Raw genomic sequence first — 20816 nt, 5'->3', positions numbered from 1 at the left:
AGGAGGGTGATGAAGGGAGCACAACAACCTTTTCCTGCTTCAGAAAGTCTTGTACAATAGACGCCTTGTGAGATGACGCATTTTCATGTAGCAATCTGACATTGGCCAAACCAGTTGCGGGTCTTCGAGTTTTGAAATATTTCTTCAGTTTTCGAAAAACTTTAGTCTTGTTAAACTTCGAATTTACGGATTTGCCTTTAGGAACAGCAACCTGAATGGCAGGACCCAGAGTTGTGAAGAATATGGCATACATTACATTCTTGACACTCATGGTCCGCTTTGCAATGCATGGTCTTTTGCCAGACTTTGTTGCCCATATTTTTTGTTCTGAATCTTTCGTTTGGGCTCGAAAAAGTGAACTCATGTCTCGTCACCAGTGACGACATTTGCGAAAGATCGTGCATTGTAATTTGGAAACTATTTAAGCAACAAGTTTGCGCATTGCATGCGTGCCTTTTTCTGCTCATCTGTCAACAGATGGGGAATCTTCCTCATTTTCAAATTACGTTTCAGAATTGTATGAGCTGCTCTTATGAGATGCCAATCATACTAGCTATTTGCCTAGCGGAGTATCTTGCATCAGTAGCAATTATTTCTTTCACTCTAGCAACCATCTTGGCAAACGTTGCTGTTTACGGCTGACGGCCATGTGGTTCATCTTCTGTTGAAACTAACCCACATTTGAATTTCTTAAACCAACGGATAACTGTCGAAAAAGATATTTCATTATGCCCATAAACAGAACATATATCATCAAAAATGTCTTTACACCCTATGCCAACAGTACAACGATTCTTAATATATAGGACCGTATTTCAACGGCGTACGTACGCTGACCTTCTTCCAACCATTTTTGTATTGGTATACACGAGTAGGCAATGTTAGCGAGGGATAGACACAGCTAAAGTGAACGGATTTTAATGGGTGTGGTATCAATGTATAAATGTACAAATGAAATACAGACACCAATGAAAGAAAATAAACGGACTAGCAATACTAAGAGAGACGTGTTACAGTTGTACTATTTAACTGCCTCCAACAAAACTTTTTGTTTTCATTGGTGTCTGTATTTCATTTGTATTTTCATTTTTAAACGGCGGCCATAGAGTTTTATTACATCGTTTCTGTTTTATGGAGGACAAATAAAACCTTGCCTTTTCCCTGGCCAATTTTAACGGTCTCTGTGATTTATCTCTCTGAAAATAAATGAACGTTTCACCAGGAATATGAATGAAAATATATACAAACAACTGATCAATACTTTTATCATGGACCAAACTTTATTTATTTTGTATGAACAGCTTAAATGCACAACAAATCAGTAATGAAATCACAATGTATTGGTTTTAAGGGATTAAAAGTGACCAACTGTAACTATACAGATTTAAAGAGTCAACCCGATTTCAGTATGCTGTTCAGTGCCATTCGTGGAGGAGAAAAATATCTGTGAACTGGTTCTTGTTTTAACGAACTAATACTATTATTTACTTAATGATATTGTTCGATGTTCATCCTTGCTTTATGTTTATAAATGTGTTGATGTTTTTTGACAATGTCCGCAAAATATGTGAAATGTTAAGTGAGCATAAAAATGTAAAAGTACAATATATTAGAAATGGCGGGATCATTATGATGATATAAAACTCTCCAAATTAATTTATTCATTGTTAGGCTTTGAAAATAATGACTGTTTTTAAGACGAATAAGACTTCGCAAGTAAGACACAGACCGGTATCCACTTGATTGCGTTGCATAGCGACCCACTCGAAATGGCGTTGTATTAGGTTTTCGGCGGATTGTTCAGAAACAACCCTGAATAATTCTATGAAAATACACACGCTTTGTTTTAAGAGGTAGCCCTTTACATAAAAAGTGTTTTAACAGTTACTTGCTCCCGAAAAACACTAAATTTGAGGCGATATTGTCAAAAACTGTCAAAAATCTCCTTCCCCCGCCGGACTGTACAGAAGTGTTTAAATAAACGGCACAAATCTCAGCTAAATAGACACATGTGCTAAAATATAGACACATTTGCGCTCCAGGTGCACCCATCGTTTTCATTTGATTCGTTATCTAACGGGTAGAAATTCCTTTAACTCATACTTACAATTCCGGAAATTTGTAGTATCGGCCATATTTCTCCATCTGATCGGCGTAAAATTCACCGCTCAAACAACGTTGGAACCACTTGATCTGATAAAGCTATGGCCAGTGTGATTTCTTGTTTCAGTTTCTTACACTTTTCATTTTATAAACAGACTTGCAATGATATTTTCAGCCTTTAAAAAATTAGTATTTCAGTTTCATGTATTATACCTTTCATTACTATAGTCTCTTGTAAACTCCGTGATGGAGTGGCAATGTACTAATGTCGAATAATTATATTTGAATATTTTTTATACAATTATGTTCTTTGACCATATATATATGCGACGTATATTCCTTGGGGCCATTCCAAGCATTGCAGAGTTCAGTTGGTACTATTGGTACATTATTATAAAACTGCAAACGTGATCAACATGAAGTGTAGATGTGTGGGACATATTGAGGCGTGAACTTTGTGCATAGAAGCTTATTGTGTAAACTGTACCTTACCGATTCCGAAATAAATGTATATGAATACCAGGAAGTGTATATGTGTGACATATCTTTAAAGTGGTCAGTTAAGTCATTGCGTTGAAATGCACTCTTGGGTATTAATGAAACGTTTCAATTTTCCTTTACAAAGCCGTATTAAAAGCGTACACACGCTTTCGTTAATATTTCTTTGAAATGCAACAGTGAGTTCCACTTTTAGTTTACTATTTTGAAGTAACTTGAAATGTTCGTTTTTGTAACATTGTACAACGTTTCATTACCAAAGTATTGAAAACAATGAAAGAATATTGTCTAAATATAAACTACGTTGTCTACGAAATACGTCATGGACAATGTGTTTATAGAACGGGGCAAAGTCTGCGTTTTCCCTACATAGCCATTTCAGTAGCTCTCCTATAAATATATTGCAGATACCAACGGCCTGTGAAGTATAAAAATTACAAACTGAAAATTCAAGGAAACAAAACATGTCACATTACTGCTGAAAAGAATATTGTAGCTGACCTGTCGCAGTTGTTGTATACAACTGTACAATGAGTCCCTAAAAAATCAAACAAAAATTTAAAGGCAAGTAGTAGATTTCCTGGAAGCAAAGAGCACAATCAGTCAGAGAAGGCCCGCTGCAGCAGAAATATAAGCATACGGGTTGCTTCTAATATCCACCAACAAGTTCATTTTACCTATGTGAAAATAATTATAAAAACGTGGGTGGGGGTGGGGGCTGTTTGGGAAAAAGCAAAAACAAGTCACAAATTATTCAGTATAATATTTATTTTTCTCATTATCATTTTAAGGAAATACTATCCTTAAACATTACAAAATCCTATAAAACCTAATCATATATAAGGTTAATTTACATATGTAAATAACTGTGAAAGCTTTGAACAAGATGCCCAAATAGGCCCAAGTCGCTCACCTAAAAAGGACCTTGACCATCTGACTTTTTTTCTAACCAAGTTTGGTGAAAATCCTTTAAACACTGCATAAAAACAAGTTTTAAAAATGCCTTTAAAGTGTTCACAAAGCTTTTCCTATGATTTTACCTAATGACCAAGTTTTTTCCTATGTGTCCCAGTTACAATTTATCCTACATTTAAAAAACAGACAAAGATTCCGACCAAGTCTCATGAAGATCAGGTAGAAAATGTGGCCTTTTGAATTTTAACAGAGTAGAAAATGTGGAGTAGAAAATGTGGCCTTTTGAGTTTTGACAATGTCTTTCTATGATTTGACATAGTGACCTTGTATTTGACCTAGATAATCCAGTTTCGAACCTAACCTAGATTTCAAAGATACTTGACAAAGTTGATATTCTGACAAAGTTTTATGAAGATCAATTAGAAAATGTAGTCTCTATAGAGTGTAAACAAGATTTTATCTTTAATTTGACCTATTGACCTAGTTTTTGATCTCGGGTATACCAGTTTTGAACTTAACATAGAATTTGTGACCTAGTTTTACACCTCAGGTATTTAAACCCAGTTTCAAACTTGACCTAGATTCAATAAAGCAAACATTCTGACAAAGTTTTATACAGTTGAGGAAGAAAATGTGGCCTCTAGAGTGCTAACAAGATTTTCTTATTTACTGACCTAGAGTTTGACCTCAGATGACCTTGTAACAGACAGTACCGAGATTTTATTGAGGGTAACATTCTGAACAAGTTTCATTAAGGTGACAGTCAACCAACAACAGACACAGAGTGATCTAAATAGCTCACTTTGAGCACTTTGTGTTCTGGTGAGCTAAAAAAAAGAAACAGCACAAAATGTACATTTATTATGTGCAGTGGTTATTGTACTATCCAGGATATATCTTATCCAAGTGCAACCCTAAAATGTTGAAAAACTTGCAAAAAATGATATTTCGGAGTAGGTAGGAAGACTTGACTTATAAATTTATGGACTATGTTTCCTGGTCTAGCTGGAAGCAAACAGAATTTTGTGTTCCACATAATATATAACCAGATCCTAATTTAAAGTAAAACTTACATTCAGTATACTTTACACATATCTTTAATCATAATATCATACATGTTTCAACCATATAACTATATAAGGTACATACACTCTATCATTATGTAAAATCTTCTGGATGTAAAAAATCAAAACTGGATGTAACTCGGAGAGTCTTCATACAGGCAGGTGTCTTAAAAACAAAACTGCACGTATGCAAAATCACGACATTGGCTCAAAATGATGGATTTTTACATAACTATGCCCTTTAACTTAAGTATATTCCACGCTTTGTCATTTTTAAAAAAAAATTCTTTTCCAATTTCACCTTTACAAATTCAATCAGGTCTTAGCCTCTTAATTAAATTCAGTGATATACATACATAATTAATTTTGAAGGGAGCCATGTTTCACCACATGAACCTGCATCATAGTCTCCAGCTTGTTTCAGATCAGTAGTACAATGTATGTAAGCACTCATAAAGTCACAAACATATTTACAACACAAAGAAAGTACAAAAATATTGCACAAATAATAAGAATCAGTATAAAATACAGATCACTGTTAATTTATTTCTGTAAGATTTACCAAATGGCATGCATATAGTATATATATATATAATATTATCTATGAATGAAATACTTGGCTATTATATTTTCCAGCTATTGAAATCTTCATTAATCAAAAAAATTATTATATACCTATACATTGCTTTAAGGTATATGATAAACATCTCATTAAAGAGCACTGATGTGCCTTACATTGTTACTAGCACTTCAAAACCTATATTGTCATATTGACTATGTCCTTCTGCAAATACAGGTCTAGTTAACAGCCAATGAAGGGATGCCACAGTCATTTAGAAGTATATAAATGAACTCCACATGGTACATGTACTTTAAATACAATTGTTCAAAAATGTTTAATACAGTGGTATTTGGTATAAAATCACTTTTATTTGTCATTTATGTAACAACTGTGAGTGAACTGCTTTTATATTTAAAATATACTCAAGTACATTGTATACCTTGACATATTTTGATAAAAATTTATAGTTCTGACATCAGATATAAATTTGATATAAAAAACATGACTATATTATTCAAAACCATTATAAATAAACAATACATAATAAAAGCAAACAGCAAAACAGACATGTATACATCAAAGGTAACTCAAGCAGGACAGAATGAACTCGACCATGGTAAACTGATACAAATTTGTACATATTGTCAATTAAGCTAATCGTATTCCTGAACTTGTAAGGAGTACCCGCTTATTCTATGTAAGCATGTTGCAATTTTCTCAAAACAAGCAAATATGCAGAAAAAAGTATTTAGACTTTGAACCTTAGATCACATCAGCACAAACACTATTTTCCAGGTCAAAGACTTAAGCTTGCAATCCTCTAAAAATGTGCCCTATTTATAAAAATTTACCATGTCAAAATATGGAAGCTGTAACTACTGTACACAGTTTTTCGTTGAACACATGTTTGCAAGTAGGTTGCCATAGTAACTGTACATTATCTAATTAAACAGACTTCTGTGTGCATATACATCCTGGCTCCAGTCATGGCAAGTCATAATATAACTTATGTAACTTCTTATACTACAATATCAAGTTCTGATTTTCATGGACTAGTACTGTCTATATAGTGGTTGCAAGTGACTGATGTATTGGTGGCTGGAAGCAGCGCACGTGCTCCACAGGCAGACCATCTCTGTCATCCGATTTGAGATACTTGTTCAGTACGGCAAATATCTGGTTGTTCAAAATCTGAAACTTCCTTATTCTGTCTACCATTTTCTTTAATTGCTGAAAAATAATAACAGAAATCTGGCTTAAAACTGTATCACCAAACTGGAAGATTAGCAATTAATGACTGTCAACCTTTCATCAATTTACAATCATATAATCAAAAACCTGTCTTCTGGCCTTTGCCAACAGACCAAACAGTATGCAAAGTTGTTGTTACTTCAATACATATTAAAACCTCATAACACAACTACTTACAATGCCTTTAACATTTTCATCTTTCATGTCGACCCTGTTGACCTTCAGGATGTGGTAGCAGAAATCTAGAGCCTCAAATCTTCTCTGTTGTCCTAACAGCACAATTATAGCACAGCCAGCCCAGTTCAAACCCTCACCAAACAGCTCTCTGTAAACACAGAAACGTAACAAGGTCTAAGTAATACTACTATTCTTTATAATACGATAAATAACAACTATAACTGATTGACAAAAAGTTGGAACTAATAACACTTTCAAAAGCTGAATGCATGACTTTTTCTTGTTTGAAATTAATTTGAGCCGTCCATAGAAAAACCAAAGTAGTGGTTGCGACCACATGGATCCAGACAGCTGGCATCTGCAGTCGTCAGGATCTGCTGTTCGCTAACAGTTTCATCTATTGCAATAGATCTGAAAGCGAACAGCATGGATCCATGACCAACTGCGCATAATACGCAGTGGTCTGGATCCATGCGGTCGAAACCCCATGTTGGTTTCCTCATGGCAGGCTCATTTAATGACTTCATACACATAAAGGTTATCAATACACTAACATTTTACTACAGCCAATACTGTCCTTGTATGGGTGTGTCCTAATTTGCAGTCTCAAGTTTTTTCAAAACAGCATTTAAACAATTCTGTATCCTTTGACTGATTTATATATGAACAAGAGGGTAAGCTCACTTACTCTACAGTATACTCATGTTCTCCTACTGGCACACAGAACACAAACTGTATAGCACTCCACAGTCGGTGGAACTCTGTACATTCATCCACATTCATCACACCATTAGCTGGTGGTGGGCCATGCCAGACTGGGTCATCCAGGAAGGACTGGATACGTTTCAGAATGATTTCAAACATAGACAGACCACAACACAGTCGTTCCCTTGTCAACAAATCACCTTCCTGAGCTATGTCAGATTGCTACAAAATATAAAGCTGGACAATAAATGTGAAAAATAAAATCTCTGTTCAGTGAATATAGGCAAGATTGCTCAACTTTCATCCTAAGTTTTATTGACTCCCTGCCTATTCGAGTAACTGAGGTTTTACATAAAATGAAATAAATTATAAATCACCATTTAAGCAACAGGATTGCTAATGCCGACGAAAAAACATTAATTTCACATTTTTTCAATCAAGGCAACATTACATGTTTCTAAAAAAATTTCAATGCACATAGAAAAATGCCAAATTTCATATTAACAAAGGAATCCCCAAAGGTTCCATGTACCATTTTCAAGTTTCTTGCAAAAAACACACTGCTGCAATGTTTGTCCCCTTTTTTTCCTCTTGTCAATATATCATTGAGTATTGATCTTATTACACACTAACAGCGCTTCAATTTAAAAAAAAATCACCTTGTCTGATCCATTTCAAACTGATAAATTAATTTCTCAACTGTTAATATTCTAAAGGTTATTCAACACTTTTCTTTACAATACTGTGATATATTTGGGAAACTTCCTATTGTAAAAATATGCTTTTCTGAATGGGTAAGAGTCAAAATTTGTACTGCATGTATTGGAAAATGTTCAATAATCTTTTAATCTACACACAAAAAAAAAACAACATAGACGGGCACAATTCCATCTATATTCCAGGTGATCAAAATTACTGATACAGAAAGTGCATCATGCATTTCTTGAGGTTGAATTTAATGGGGATACTTTGACTTTTATCACTTTTTTTAACTGAGACTTTACATCAATGTTGCCTCATCCAAAACAGACTACACTGTATCCAGTACAAAAATATACTGCATGTTAAACACCCTTTTCTGGTAGAGAAAAATATATATAGAATAGTTTACTGATCTAGTAGCTGTGTGTTATATACCTTTTGATTTCCAAACTTGCCAATGACAGGTACAACTTGTAAGGCTTGGTATTTAGCTTCCAATCTCTTCATCATTGCCTTCAGTTCTTGTTCCTTCTCTTTCCTACTCTCACCCTCTGTTAATAACACTCATATACACTAGACCCTTTTTATACTAAAGATAATACCTCTCTATAAGAAATATGTTACAGAAATTTATATACTGCAAAAGCACATATTTTCGCTCGGTCAAAATTTCGTGAATTTGAAATTTTGAGTAGATTCGCGAGGTTTAATATTCGTGAAATTGTAATAATGGTATCCTACTAAATTTGAATGATACTAATGGTAAATATTTACACAAGGATTAATTTTCGCCAGATGTAGGGCCTCGCAAATACAGCAAAAATTAAACCCTCACAAAAATTTCTGCTTTTACAGGATTCATTATAATGCTTTAGAATATTTAGAACTGCGTAATTTTACATCGTAAAAAAATCTAATATCCTGTGACAGTTACAACATGAGCTTGCTAAAAATTAGTATATTATAATAAAACAGTGTCGTTATAAATTTTTCCAATGCTGCTTTAATAAACAATTAAATAAAGAAACAGACATCTACTTTATAATAAATCTGCAAATATGTTGCCAACACTTGCATTTAGGATGAATTGTTTGCTTATGGCAAGTTGTAGAAAGGAAAAAAGAAACAGAATTAAAGTAGTTTTGAATAATATTTTGTAATTTCTCCTTGGATGTATAACTGGTAAAGGTGACCTACCTTTGACTGGTATGAATGGTTTTGGTATGATGTTCTGGAAAGGTGCTGCATGCTTTAAATCACACACTTCTTCCTGGGTCTACAAACACAAAACTTGTCATTATAAATCTTCTCTCTTAGTGTTGAAACAACACATCTCTAATAAGTATGGAAACAATATAATACAATATAATACCTGTACAACAATGGCTCTTATCAGCTGATCAATATTGAAAACTAGAACTTGCCGCATTTGTCTGTGACAAGTAAATTTAAAATCTGATCAACAGATTCAACTTTTTTAGCACAAAATTTTATAAATGAATCACTAAACGCAATTTCAACACAACCTTTCATAAATAATCCCTAAAGATAACTTCAGCACAACTTTTCATAAGTTATCACTGAAAGTAATCTTCACTTCAAAATGCATGCATTTTAGTGAATCTTTCTGTTTTATTGAGTAAACCTTTCTAGTTTATTTAGTGAATGGTTCCAGATGTTTCACTACTGTGAAATTTATTATGAAGCCTTAACACTGAGTTACATCTTCCATTTTAACCCTGCTAAATTTCTATAATGAACTTGTCCATCTTTCACTTTAGACAGTTCCATTAACTGTTAAAAGGGATGCATACAAAAAAGATACTGACCCAATGGCGAACAGTGCAGATCATGATCAGACTGCACAGTGTATATGATCAGACTGCACGGATGTACACTGGTCATAAAGGCAGAATCAATCATGTCCAGCATGGTAATGGTTAAATTCCATCGGAACCAAGGTTATCAAAAATCGGTTAATTTATCAAAAGTAAATTTTTTTATAAACAATTAGGGATATTTACCAACGCTTGTTCTATAAGTATACAGAACAGGATGGCATTTCCTACTTCCCGGAATATTTGGAACACCTCAGTTCTCATGTCTGGGTACTGTATCAGCTCAGAAAGCTGGGCTTGGTAGTAGCCCATTACACCTGTAATACAAACAAATCATACAGATCACACGAAATATAGATATAGCTGCTGCTAAATACAGGCTGTAATACACTGCTACTGACAAATTTTTAGTCAATGCAATTCTCCACAGATTTGTTCCCACTATCACAACATAATATTATACCTTCAAATTTACCATCCTGAAAACTTTAAAGTAAGATTTTTTTTTCCTTCCTTAATAATTCGTTAAACAAATACAAAACTGTCTCATTTTTCACAACAATGATGAAAGTAAATCCTCCTCATACCAGGTGATCCATAGTCATATCGCAGCAGACGGCAATTTTGTGGCATAACTGTCATCAATGTTTTGGTGTACTTCATTAATGGTCCCTTCAGCTAGCAAAATAAAAAGTATCACGCATATGAAAGGTAAAATTTCAACTGCAGATTGATATATGTACATAGTTGTTGTATCATAACACTGGAAAGTAACTGGCTAATGTAAACATATTGTTCTACCAAAGCTCCAACAGGATTTTTCTTTACTTAACCCTTACCCTACTAAATTTCTATAATCAACTTGTCCATCTTTCAATTTGGACGGTACCATTAATTGTTAAAAGGGATGCTTACCAATAAGACACTGACTGAATGGCGAACAGTGCAGATCTTGATCAGACTGCATGGATGTGCAGGCTGATCATGATCTACACTAGTCTACACTGGTTGTAAAGGCAAAATCAATTGTGTCCAGCATAAGGGTTAGCATAAAACAAGCAGATCTCACTGAACTACAAGTCATATTTCTCACTGAACCTAGTCTGACATTTAGGTTTAGACGTTAATATATGCTGAATTTTCTGTTTCAGTCCATTTCAGAAAGACCTATAAAGAGAGATTTAAATCAAATCAAAGAAGCAGGTAACACAGCTTTTAAGAAGACCTGCCAAGACTTCCTTTCGAGTCTCAGTCAAATTATGTACATAATATTATGAACAGATCACTATGATTTGAAACAATTAGGTTCGTTACCTAACTGATCTGATTCCCTACCTGATCTGATACAATTTTGAGGAGTTCTTCAACAACTACTGCTATACCCTGGTAACCTAGCAACCGACAAATCACACGGAAATGTGGAGGTCCCACAAAGCCTGCATACTGGCTGTAGACAGAGCTGAACGATGTCGTCAATGACTAAAATATATAACACAAAATGTGAGACTTACTACATTCATGTTTTCATTTTCATTTTACCTACAAAAGAACTAGAGATTTCAAAATGTTCCAATACTGACATGATGCCAATTTTACATCTGGTTAATATAAACTGTGACATCATTTTATTGTAAATAATGAGTAGATATATATCGTCCCCTTAAAGCAAAAAGGTACCAAGTGCCTTCTTTATTCATATGCTCATGGTACCTTTTTGCATTAAGGGGACGATATATATGTAAGACAAGAACACTGCCAGCAGGTGCAAACATTCAATGCTTGACATAAAAAGCAATACACAAGGAAAACCTTGTAGCTATTGGCCTTCTTACTGAACTACTGATGATAAAGAATAAAGTTTCAAAACTAAAGCTCTTAAAGTATTTTTTTTAAAAAGTGGAAATGACCAAAAATGTTAACCAAAAAATGCTAATTATCTACATGTTAGTCAAAACTGGCTAAAATTCTTGCAAAGTGCAAACAACCATAACAGTTCTTTGTCTACATATTCAACTAAAGAAAATAAAGAAGTGTGCAATGTTTCAAAGCTATACTTGACCAAGAAATTTCAATTTCCTATGCATAAAAAGGACCTGACTAATAATGTGAAGTGTATGAAGATTTAGTACTTTTTTATGAAAAAATCTTAACCAATGCTAATGCATATGATGGATAATGGGACAACAATACCTTCAAGATCGGTTATTAAAGAAAATGGTAAGCTAAAAAAAGACTATAAGACTTGCATCCAGAAATAAGCACTTGCTGTCTCAAATGACAATAATCTAAAGATAAACTGAGTAAGGTTTGCAGTATTGGTGGTAAAGACTTGAACAAGAAATGGCTAAAAGCAAACCTTTGTTCCCCAGATATATGGATGAGATGGATTTGGCGGTTTATCACGTTGACTGGCCTCCACAAATATTAGCTTTGTCTTTACAAACCTGTAAATAAAAACCAGTCCATCATTTTTCACTTTACTAAGAAAAGGAACTTTCCACGATATTTGTATCTTATGTAATTTTTACGCTTTTGGAAAACAAACATATACTTTGCATATTTACCTTAGCAACGTGAAAATGGTAAAACAAAAAAGAGCACTAGCATCTGCAGTAAATATTGGAATATTTCTTTTTTTCTAAATCAACTCTTTTTACAGCATACCTATTTGTTGCAGCATTGTAGCAGAAGTTTGGCAGAAAGTCATAATTAAGTTCCCAGAACACATGTAGTGTAATCCTTCCATAAGGTGCTGACACGTTATGATTCGCCTCACGCAACATTGCATCAAACTCATTCAGTGTTAAGAACTTCTTCAACAGTTTGTGTGTCAGTTTGTTACAATCTATCAGACCTTCCAGTTCCTGAAACCAAACAATTACTTTCAGTATGAATTTTAAACAGGCAGGGGTCTATACAAAATGCTTTGCTAACTTAAGTAAAATACATCAACTAATTAAATCAGTGAACTACACCACGTAAAGAATGATTCTCTTAATAATGATATATTAATTTTAAACAAGAGCACCGCCTTGCGGGTGCTGACGCTCATCTGATTTTTTTGTGTAATAGAAATATTGTCTGACCCTTGATTTTCTAAGTCTAAAAAGGGCCATCATTCTTGCAAAAAGCAGGATAGAGTTATGTTTCTTGACGTACAGTGTCTGCTTATGATGGTGAAAAACTGTTGCAAGTTTTAAAGCAATAGCTTTGATAGTTTATGAGAAAAGCTGACTTAAACATAGTACTCAACCAAGAAAAACTGATTTTCTAAGTCCAAAAAGGGCAATAATTATTGCAAAAAGCAGGATGGAGTTATGTTTCTTGATGTACAGGGTCAGCTTATGATGGTGAACAAGAGTTGCAAGTTTCAAAGCAATAGCTTTGATAGTTTAAGAGAAAAAGTTGTCCTAAACATAAAACTTAACCAAGAAATCTGATATTTTCTTAGTCCAAAAGGGGCCATAAATCTTGCAAAAAGCATGATGGAGTTATGTTTCTTGCTGTACAGGGTCCGCTTATGATGGTGAACAAGTGTTGCAAATTTTAAAGCAATAGCTTTGATAGTTTAGGAGAAAAGCTGACCTAAACATAAAACTTAACCAAGAAAACTGATTTTCTAAGTCCAAAAGGGGCAATAATTATTGCAAAAAGCAGGGTGGAGTTATGTTTCTTGCTGTACAGGGTCAGCTTATGATGGTGAACAAGTGTTGCAAGTTTCAAAGCAATAGCTTTGATAGTTAAGGAGAAAAGCTGATCTAAACATAAAACTTAACCAAGAAAACTTATTTTCTAAGTCCAAAAGGGGCAATTATTATTGCAAAAAGCAGGATGGAGTTATGTTTCTTGCTGTACAGGGTCAGCTTATGATGGTGAACAAGTGTTGCAAGTTTCAAAGCAATAGCTTTGATAGTTTAGAAAAAAGCTGACCTAAACATAAAACTTAACCAGGCAACGCCGACGCAGACGCCGACTCCTACACCAATCAAGTGATGACAATAACTCATCATTTTTTTTCAAAAAATCAGATGAGCTAAAAATGAAGGAAATCAAGCATTATATATTCTGCAATAAGTAGAAAATAGTGAATGCAAGGACCTTTCAGAGAACATTATGACGTCAATTCTGATGTCAAATATCCACATCATGCCCAGTTCATTGCTACTTGAATGAATGAAGTTTAGCATAATTAATTTATCATCATGTTTCATGAGCATGTCAAAAAGAAAACAAACAACAGTTTCTTGTGGTTTATCAGCTAATATATATCATGATGCACTATTCAGATAACTGATCAAGTCAGCATCCTCATGATTAAATTCCTGCTCATCTGACCTCTGAACCATAATAAATCAGACGATAAACAACCAAGAACTTGATTCTTTATCATGTATAAATATAAATATTATCTTGGTAAAATAATTCAAATTTTAACATGCTGTGGTTCTTTTGAAGAAAGTATATTCTGAGGTAATTTATATGCATTTATGTACACTATGCAAAGAAAGTACAATGTATATAAGATTAAGATGTAAATGCAGATGTTGTTTAACTGACATTGACATTCTAGACTTGAAACTACTTTTGAAGTGTTTACGGTATATCATATGTCATACCATAATTCCTGTAATGTCTCCACCTTCAAACCTAGAAATGGCCACTTCTAGCGATTTCTGTAACGCTGCATTGATTCTCTGGCCAATCAGTCTGTTCAGATCAATGGAGCGCCCCAGGAGCTGTACATGGCGTTGTTTCAACAACGTCTCATAACGGTTTGCTACAGGGTAACTTATTGTAATACCAGCATTAGCACACTCAGCACGGAATCTCTTGTCTAACATCATACTGTACCAAAAAAAAATATATATGCAGTTTCCAACTTCTGACCATGAAATGAACTTATAACAACTAGTTCAAGATCAGACACAGGGAGATAATTGATAAATGATAGCGGCTGTGCCAAAACTAATAGGCTTTGGGACCAGCAAGGATCCAGATCAGTGCATATCTATACTGTTCATTTATCCCCAGATCCATATGGTTTGTTTATCAACTTGAGCATTTCTATGCAAATGATAATCAAAAAGTATGGATCTAGGTCAGACTGCAGGTCTGGATCCATCCTAACATCACAGCTACACTCAAATTAACAATTCCTCTTATATCAATGCAATTCACAACTATTTGAAAAACCTGTACTGTAACAAGATTTTAAGGACGTATGCTAGAAATGGGGTGAAATTTTTCCCAACAACAGAATTTCTTCAAACTTTGGATATTGAGGACAATCATTTAAGAAACAAAAATATGCAATAACAATAAAAATCATAGGTCACCGGTATTGAAAAAGAGTTATCTGCTCTTGAAAACAGCATTTCCCCCCAAAATGACGTTTTCAAGGGCACATAACCCTTTTTCAATACCGGTGATCTATGGTTTTTATTGCATATTTTTGTTTCTTAGATGATTGTCCTTCAATATCCAAAGTTTGAAGAAATTCTATTGGGAAAAATTTCGCCCATCTCATATACAGGGAATTCTTGCATACGCCTTCTAATCAATTTCTTTTAAAACTTGACCAAATTTGTGATAAAATACACCCCTCTTAAGAACATGAATGGTGGCAATAAACTGCTTAGTTTTTAAAAGCATAATTATACACTAGTTTGTAGAGTTTTCCAATATAAATGTCAGCAATGTTGGAGATAAAGGAAACATAAAATTCTGAACTTTTCATTGGTCTCAATTTTACACAGGTATTTTGTATGAAAAAATATACTTTGGTCATATAATAAAACTTACAGAATATAACTAAATTAAAAATGATGTATTGAGATAAAATATTGCAATGCTGTCTATCAAATACTAACAGAGCTTAAATTTTAAAAAAAAAACTTACTACATGACTGTATTAATTTCAAAATGTAAAGTTAAATAGATAACCTTGCAGCAAGATGTTTATAATGGGCAAAAATCTGATCGCTGAGTTTGTACACAAACTGGTCAAAGCACAGATTTACCTGTAAAACAGAGACAGATAAACAGAAAATGGCAAACCTATTAGCTTCTGTTTATACAACAGTTCACCAGCTGGTAAAATGAAATTTTACATCAAACATTTATAATACAGTTCAGTACCAACTGAACTTAATCTAAACGCACGGTGTGCTCACTGTATATCCATTGTCTTTTTCTTATAATTCTACCAGACAATTCTACTCAAAAACTAGGTAGTTGAGTCTCAAAACTGCTGTAACATAGCATCCAACTGCCTTCTTCTGTGCACATTTTGAACTTGAGAAATCTCGTTAGCAAAATAAGAGAAAAAAAACATAAAAGAGAAACATAAAAATGTATCTCGTACCTCTGCTTCAATTTCATCATAGAGAAACTGCTGATGGAAGAGAATCAGGGCATTGTGTGCACTATCATTGTACAGATCTAGTGGGTAGAGAATGTATCTGCAATAAAATAAATATTTTTCACATCTTAAACCCTTCATCCTCACATGAAGAATTCAAAGCCCTGAGCGAGGCTCAAACCCACATCTGTGAGGGGCAAGTGATTCTGTCAGCAACCTCAACCACTCGGTCACAGAGGCCCTCTGTTGAAATGTTGTAATGTAATCATTGTAAGCATCAAGTCTCTAATAAATACTAAGTCTGCAGCCAGTATCTATTTAAACAAATAAATATGAACTAAATCCCTCATTTTTATCAGGAATTGTGGAAGCTATATATACTGCAAGTTTAATAATGACTCACTCCATCATAGAGGGTTCTTTGGTTTCCAGAATGTGGTCTGTAAGTATCCAAGGCATTGACATCTCAATTGGAAACTGTAACAATATCATAAGCATATTACAGAAAATCAGGAATCTCATTTCTTGAAGGAAAATCCAACTTGTAGCTGGCATTATGAACATTCCATTTTGATTCTTTAAAGCCAATCTTTACTTGTAAAAGTAATTAACTCAATTTTCCATTAAAATATTCACCATAAAGTTACCAAATTATGTTCACCAGTTTATATGGATTGCACTTCTCTGCTAAGTTACAAACTAAACTCTATAAAAAATTTACTTCGCCAGTACATTAACTGAATCACTTTTACAACTTGACTATCTATGATACCTCATTTATCAGATTTTACCTGTATTCTACGTCCCATGGTCATCTCAAGAAAGAATTCCCTGTACCAGAGCTGGGAAAGATTACAACTGTTGTGCAGAGATTCTGTAGTAAGTAATGAAAATTTAAATTTCAACATCATGTCTTTAATGATTGCAGTTTTCACCAAGTGAATAAATAGTAACAACCAATTTTCCTCTATATTTCAAAAAAAATTAAGAGAAACAGAATCGTATTGTATTTTCTTGTACATGTATGGTATGCCATTCAGTCTCAAATATTTTTTACATAGTTTGGTTTGCAAGTTTGGAATTAAGCATTATAAATAATGAAATACTGGATTAATTATTTATTTTTCTCACTAACCTCATTCTAAAATGTATATAATTTATATACCACTGAAATGGGTTGCTGTTCCAGTATGAAAAGTTGGAATGTGCTACTTTCAACTTGAGACCTGTACCTTTATTTACAATCTTATGTTGGGTTTACCCTCATACAAACACAATCATTAGTCACACTTTCCAGCTTTTGACAGTGAAGGAAGACCACAGGTGTCTGTTTGTGCATTATTTGCGGCATGGGCAGGGGCCCGGGTAGAAGACATCTGTATTTACCTCATGTATGGTTTTTGACCGTTTCTTGTTTTCCAGTTTGAAATTATGTATCAACATTTAACTTCATAAAACTCAGACTTAAACACTATTAAAATCCTTATTTAAAGCATCAATGCTGCATAATAAAATATGAAATAGGAAGACTTTGGAGTCTATGGCTAAAATTAGGATGGGGTTTTGCAGTTTTCAGTAGGTTAAGAATAATACTGGTTGTTTTCATACATCAGCAGCTGCTGAAACTTCTGTGAAACTTATTGAATAAATATTTCAGTGGGAGAACAGTGATACAATCCATATTATATGATATGGTTATCATTACAGTAAGACTATAGACTAATAATAATGCTTGAATGTTTTTGAGGACATCAAAATATTCAAATATATATTATTTCATGCCAAACTTATATGTCATTAAATTTTTAAATTACATAAAGTAAGAAAGAAAATATAAAATGACATGCAGTGTACAAAAACTTAATGTAAAAAAATCCCATTGTTAGAAAGTACGTGCAATCAAACAAGAGAATATAATGTAATTTTTTACCATTAAGATTTAAAAGATAACTCCAGAAATAAGAAGTTTTGTGAAAGTTGTCAATAGCGACGAAATCTCGCAGATCAAGCTCTTTACGTAACGTCTTCTTTCCGCCCGCATTTTTATCTCCAATAACTGATTCTAACATAGTGCGTACCATATACAGCTGGAAAAAGGCATGCAGAGAAATGGTACAACAGTGACTACATCCTGTGGCTACTTAAAGTGACTACTCACAGTGAGTACACACAACATAAACACTCAATACAAACATGCAGGGAACACAGAATGAGTAAAATGTTTCTGCAGAGAGCTGATCAATGTTTTGAATGAAACTGCAAAATTTCTGCATACCTAAATAATTCCAATGAGAAATGGTTGACAATCACTCCCTAAACTCTTTCCATTCATATCATTTAAATGAAAACTGTGCAGAAACATTTTAATCACTAGGAAAACAAAATAGAAATAATGGTAACTGAAATATCCTGGCAACTAATTTTGTCAATGTTCACTTCTTGTCTATTCAAATTATGACTTTCGTATGACCAGTATAATTACTGTAAAGACAATAGTGCCAGGACATCTCAATACTACTGCCCATAATCATCCATGATCCCAGTGTCAATCTGTGACAACGAACTTGGATGGTTCAGAGCATAAGGTAACTAAATATGCATCTATATAAACCAGAAAAAAAATAAAGTGTAAGTTTAGGAAGAAATGAATACAGTTGCAATACAGCTACAGTTGGGTGGTTGCCATGGTAACATTGCTGTCGGGGGTTACATGGTTGCTATGTGTGTTGTGGTGAACACATACAGTTGCTAGGGTCAGATTGCAATGGAGAATACCTGAAAGCTAGAGGTCACATGCATGAGAAAGTACAATTACACCAGGACCAGCTGCCACTTTGTCATGCTTTATAATTACCATTAAAATTGAGCACATAGGACCAGAAGAAGGAATTTTTGTGGAAATTATCAATGGCAAGAAAATGCTGGTAGTCTATGTCCTTTCTTAGTGTTTTCTTTCCTCCAGTGTTCTTCTCAGCTATCAGAGATTCTAACATGGTTCGTACCATGTACAACTGAAATAAAATGTTAATGATCAATCTGACATATAATGTTTTTACTAGAACCAAAGCACAGATTGTGTTCCGTAGCCAGAATGGTCTAAGTGACAGATGGTATTCCTCATATCATATGAAAGTCAGGGTAACTGGAATCTGTTTTGCAGATGAAGATTCAAGCATATATGGCGAGTTCTTTTTCAACAGTGTTTCAGTTACTATAAAGGTGGGCAGATTTGACCTCTTTTCTGCAAGTAACAGCCAACTTCTCCGCATGAATTTGTGGAGCAAGATGGATGATTTCAGATATCATGTTGTCAAGGAGAACATATGCCTCATTTAAGGATCAAACTTACAACATAACAAACCACTGATAAGTGCTCTCCCTGTAGAGCTGAGTGGCCAGGAATAATTACAATCTTGAAATAAAACAATGGCAAACTTGGCATTCAGACTTTCAGGTATGAGTCTGGGTAGATCCACAAAAAAAACAAAAACATACTGCATTGATGACTACATAAAATGAAAGAAGTCTATTACTGCATATGCATATTTTTAAAATCTATGTTCTCTGTTTTCTGTCTCTGGACCGGTAGGTATGCCAGTTACTTGCATTGATCTGATATTTATATATTCATTATGATAAATACACGTTTTTATGATTTCTGTGGTGGGGAATACAACCAAAGGCCTTTTAACCATAACCTAAAAAGATGCTGATAAGTTGCTACAGTACAAAAATTTAGTACGGGAGACAGAACTGGGAGGAGCAAAAATTAATATATGGAAGAACAGCCCTGCCTTGTGAACTGGTTGTAACAACTTTATCAGCATCATTTGCAAAAGCTTTTTCTAGGAGGTGCAGCAAAGCTGTTACACCAGTGCCAGGTTCTGACACAATAGTTACAGACCCTTGGTTTGTTTCCTTGTTCCTGAATCATAGGTATACCAGAAAAGAAGTTATAAACCTGCCATTACAGCTTCCAGGATCTAATATATTCATTTGAATTTTATAATAAGAATTTTTTTTTATGGTGATAACAATGCAAATTTGTCACATGTATCGAAGAATACATAACCAGTAAGACAAAACCATACCTGTGTGGTTGATGGTCCAACATTGCGTCTGGGAACCTTAATAAAGAAACCTTCATCTGGGTCCTTTTTCCCCTTCATAGCCGGGTCCTCATGGGGCTCAACACCTCGTAACCAATCTACACACGTGTTTCGAACAGACATTACAATACTGCAAGAAAATCATTCTAGTATAAGTAATGTAATACTAACTGAATCACTTTAAAAATTTACAAACTACTCCAGTGAGGGTTTGACAGAAAACACTGTGTCTGGTGTCATTCACTGTCTACCTCTGAGTCATTTGGAGAAAGTGTCAGTTACTTTTGAAGAACACTACCTCTGAGTCATGTGGAGAAAGTGTCACTTACTTTTGAAGAACAGTCAGTACTTGTGCAGAATCTTGGAACACATTTCAGGTCAACTATCTGTCACTGTGTAACTGCTGAAAACACTGTTAACTCCAAACAAACTTACCTCCAATCCTCCTTAAACTTTATGTTTGCAAAATAATTCACACAGTTTTTGACAGATTAGAAATTTAACCTCAGTACATAGCTATAGATATTATAA

At 34.1% G+C, this 20816-nt stretch overlaps 1 protein-coding gene across 3 annotated transcripts in view; it reads right to left on the bottom strand.

Moving 5' to 3' along the window:
- Positions 1–4597: 4597 nt before the first annotated feature.
- Positions 4598–20816, bottom strand: part of LOC123556756 (cytoplasmic FMR1-interacting protein-like) — a 34710-nt gene continuing 18491 nt past the window's right edge. For 2 of the 3 annotated variants that reach the window (XM_053543069.1, XM_053543071.1), the window contains exons 12-28: positions 20268–20415; positions 19031–19187; positions 16968–17050; positions 16580–16653; positions 16180–16276; positions 15759–15835; positions 14432–14660; positions 12480–12679; positions 12172–12259; positions 11151–11294; positions 10403–10493; positions 10002–10132; positions 9175–9253; positions 8413–8528; positions 7259–7497; positions 6571–6718; positions 4598–6372 (exon numbers count right to left, since the gene is read on the bottom strand). In XM_053543069.1, the coding sequence (XP_053399044.1) occupies positions 6205–6372; positions 6571–6718; positions 7259–7497; positions 8413–8528; positions 9175–9253; positions 10002–10132; positions 10403–10493; positions 11151–11294; positions 12172–12259; positions 12480–12679; positions 14432–14660; positions 15759–15835; positions 16180–16276; positions 16580–16653; positions 16968–17050; positions 19031–19187; positions 20268–20415 (2269 nt within the window). In that variant the 3' untranslated portion in view covers positions 4598–6204. Of the gene's footprint in view, positions 6373–6570; positions 6719–7258; positions 7498–8412; positions 8529–9174; positions 9254–10001; positions 10133–10402; positions 10494–11150; positions 11295–12171; positions 12260–12479; positions 12680–14431; positions 14661–15758; positions 15836–16179; positions 16277–16579; positions 16654–16967; positions 17051–18106; positions 18264–19030; positions 19188–20267; positions 20416–20816 lie in introns of all 3 variants that reach the window. The other variant, XM_053543070.1, reaches the window with a different exon arrangement.

Source organism: Mercenaria mercenaria, chromosome 5 (genome assembly GCF_021730395.1).
Source record: "Mercenaria mercenaria strain notata chromosome 5, MADL_Memer_1, whole genome shotgun sequence".
Taxonomy (NCBI): Eukaryota; Metazoa; Mollusca; class Bivalvia; order Venerida; family Veneridae; genus Mercenaria; species Mercenaria mercenaria.
This window is presented reverse-complemented; position numbering and strand designations above follow the sequence as displayed.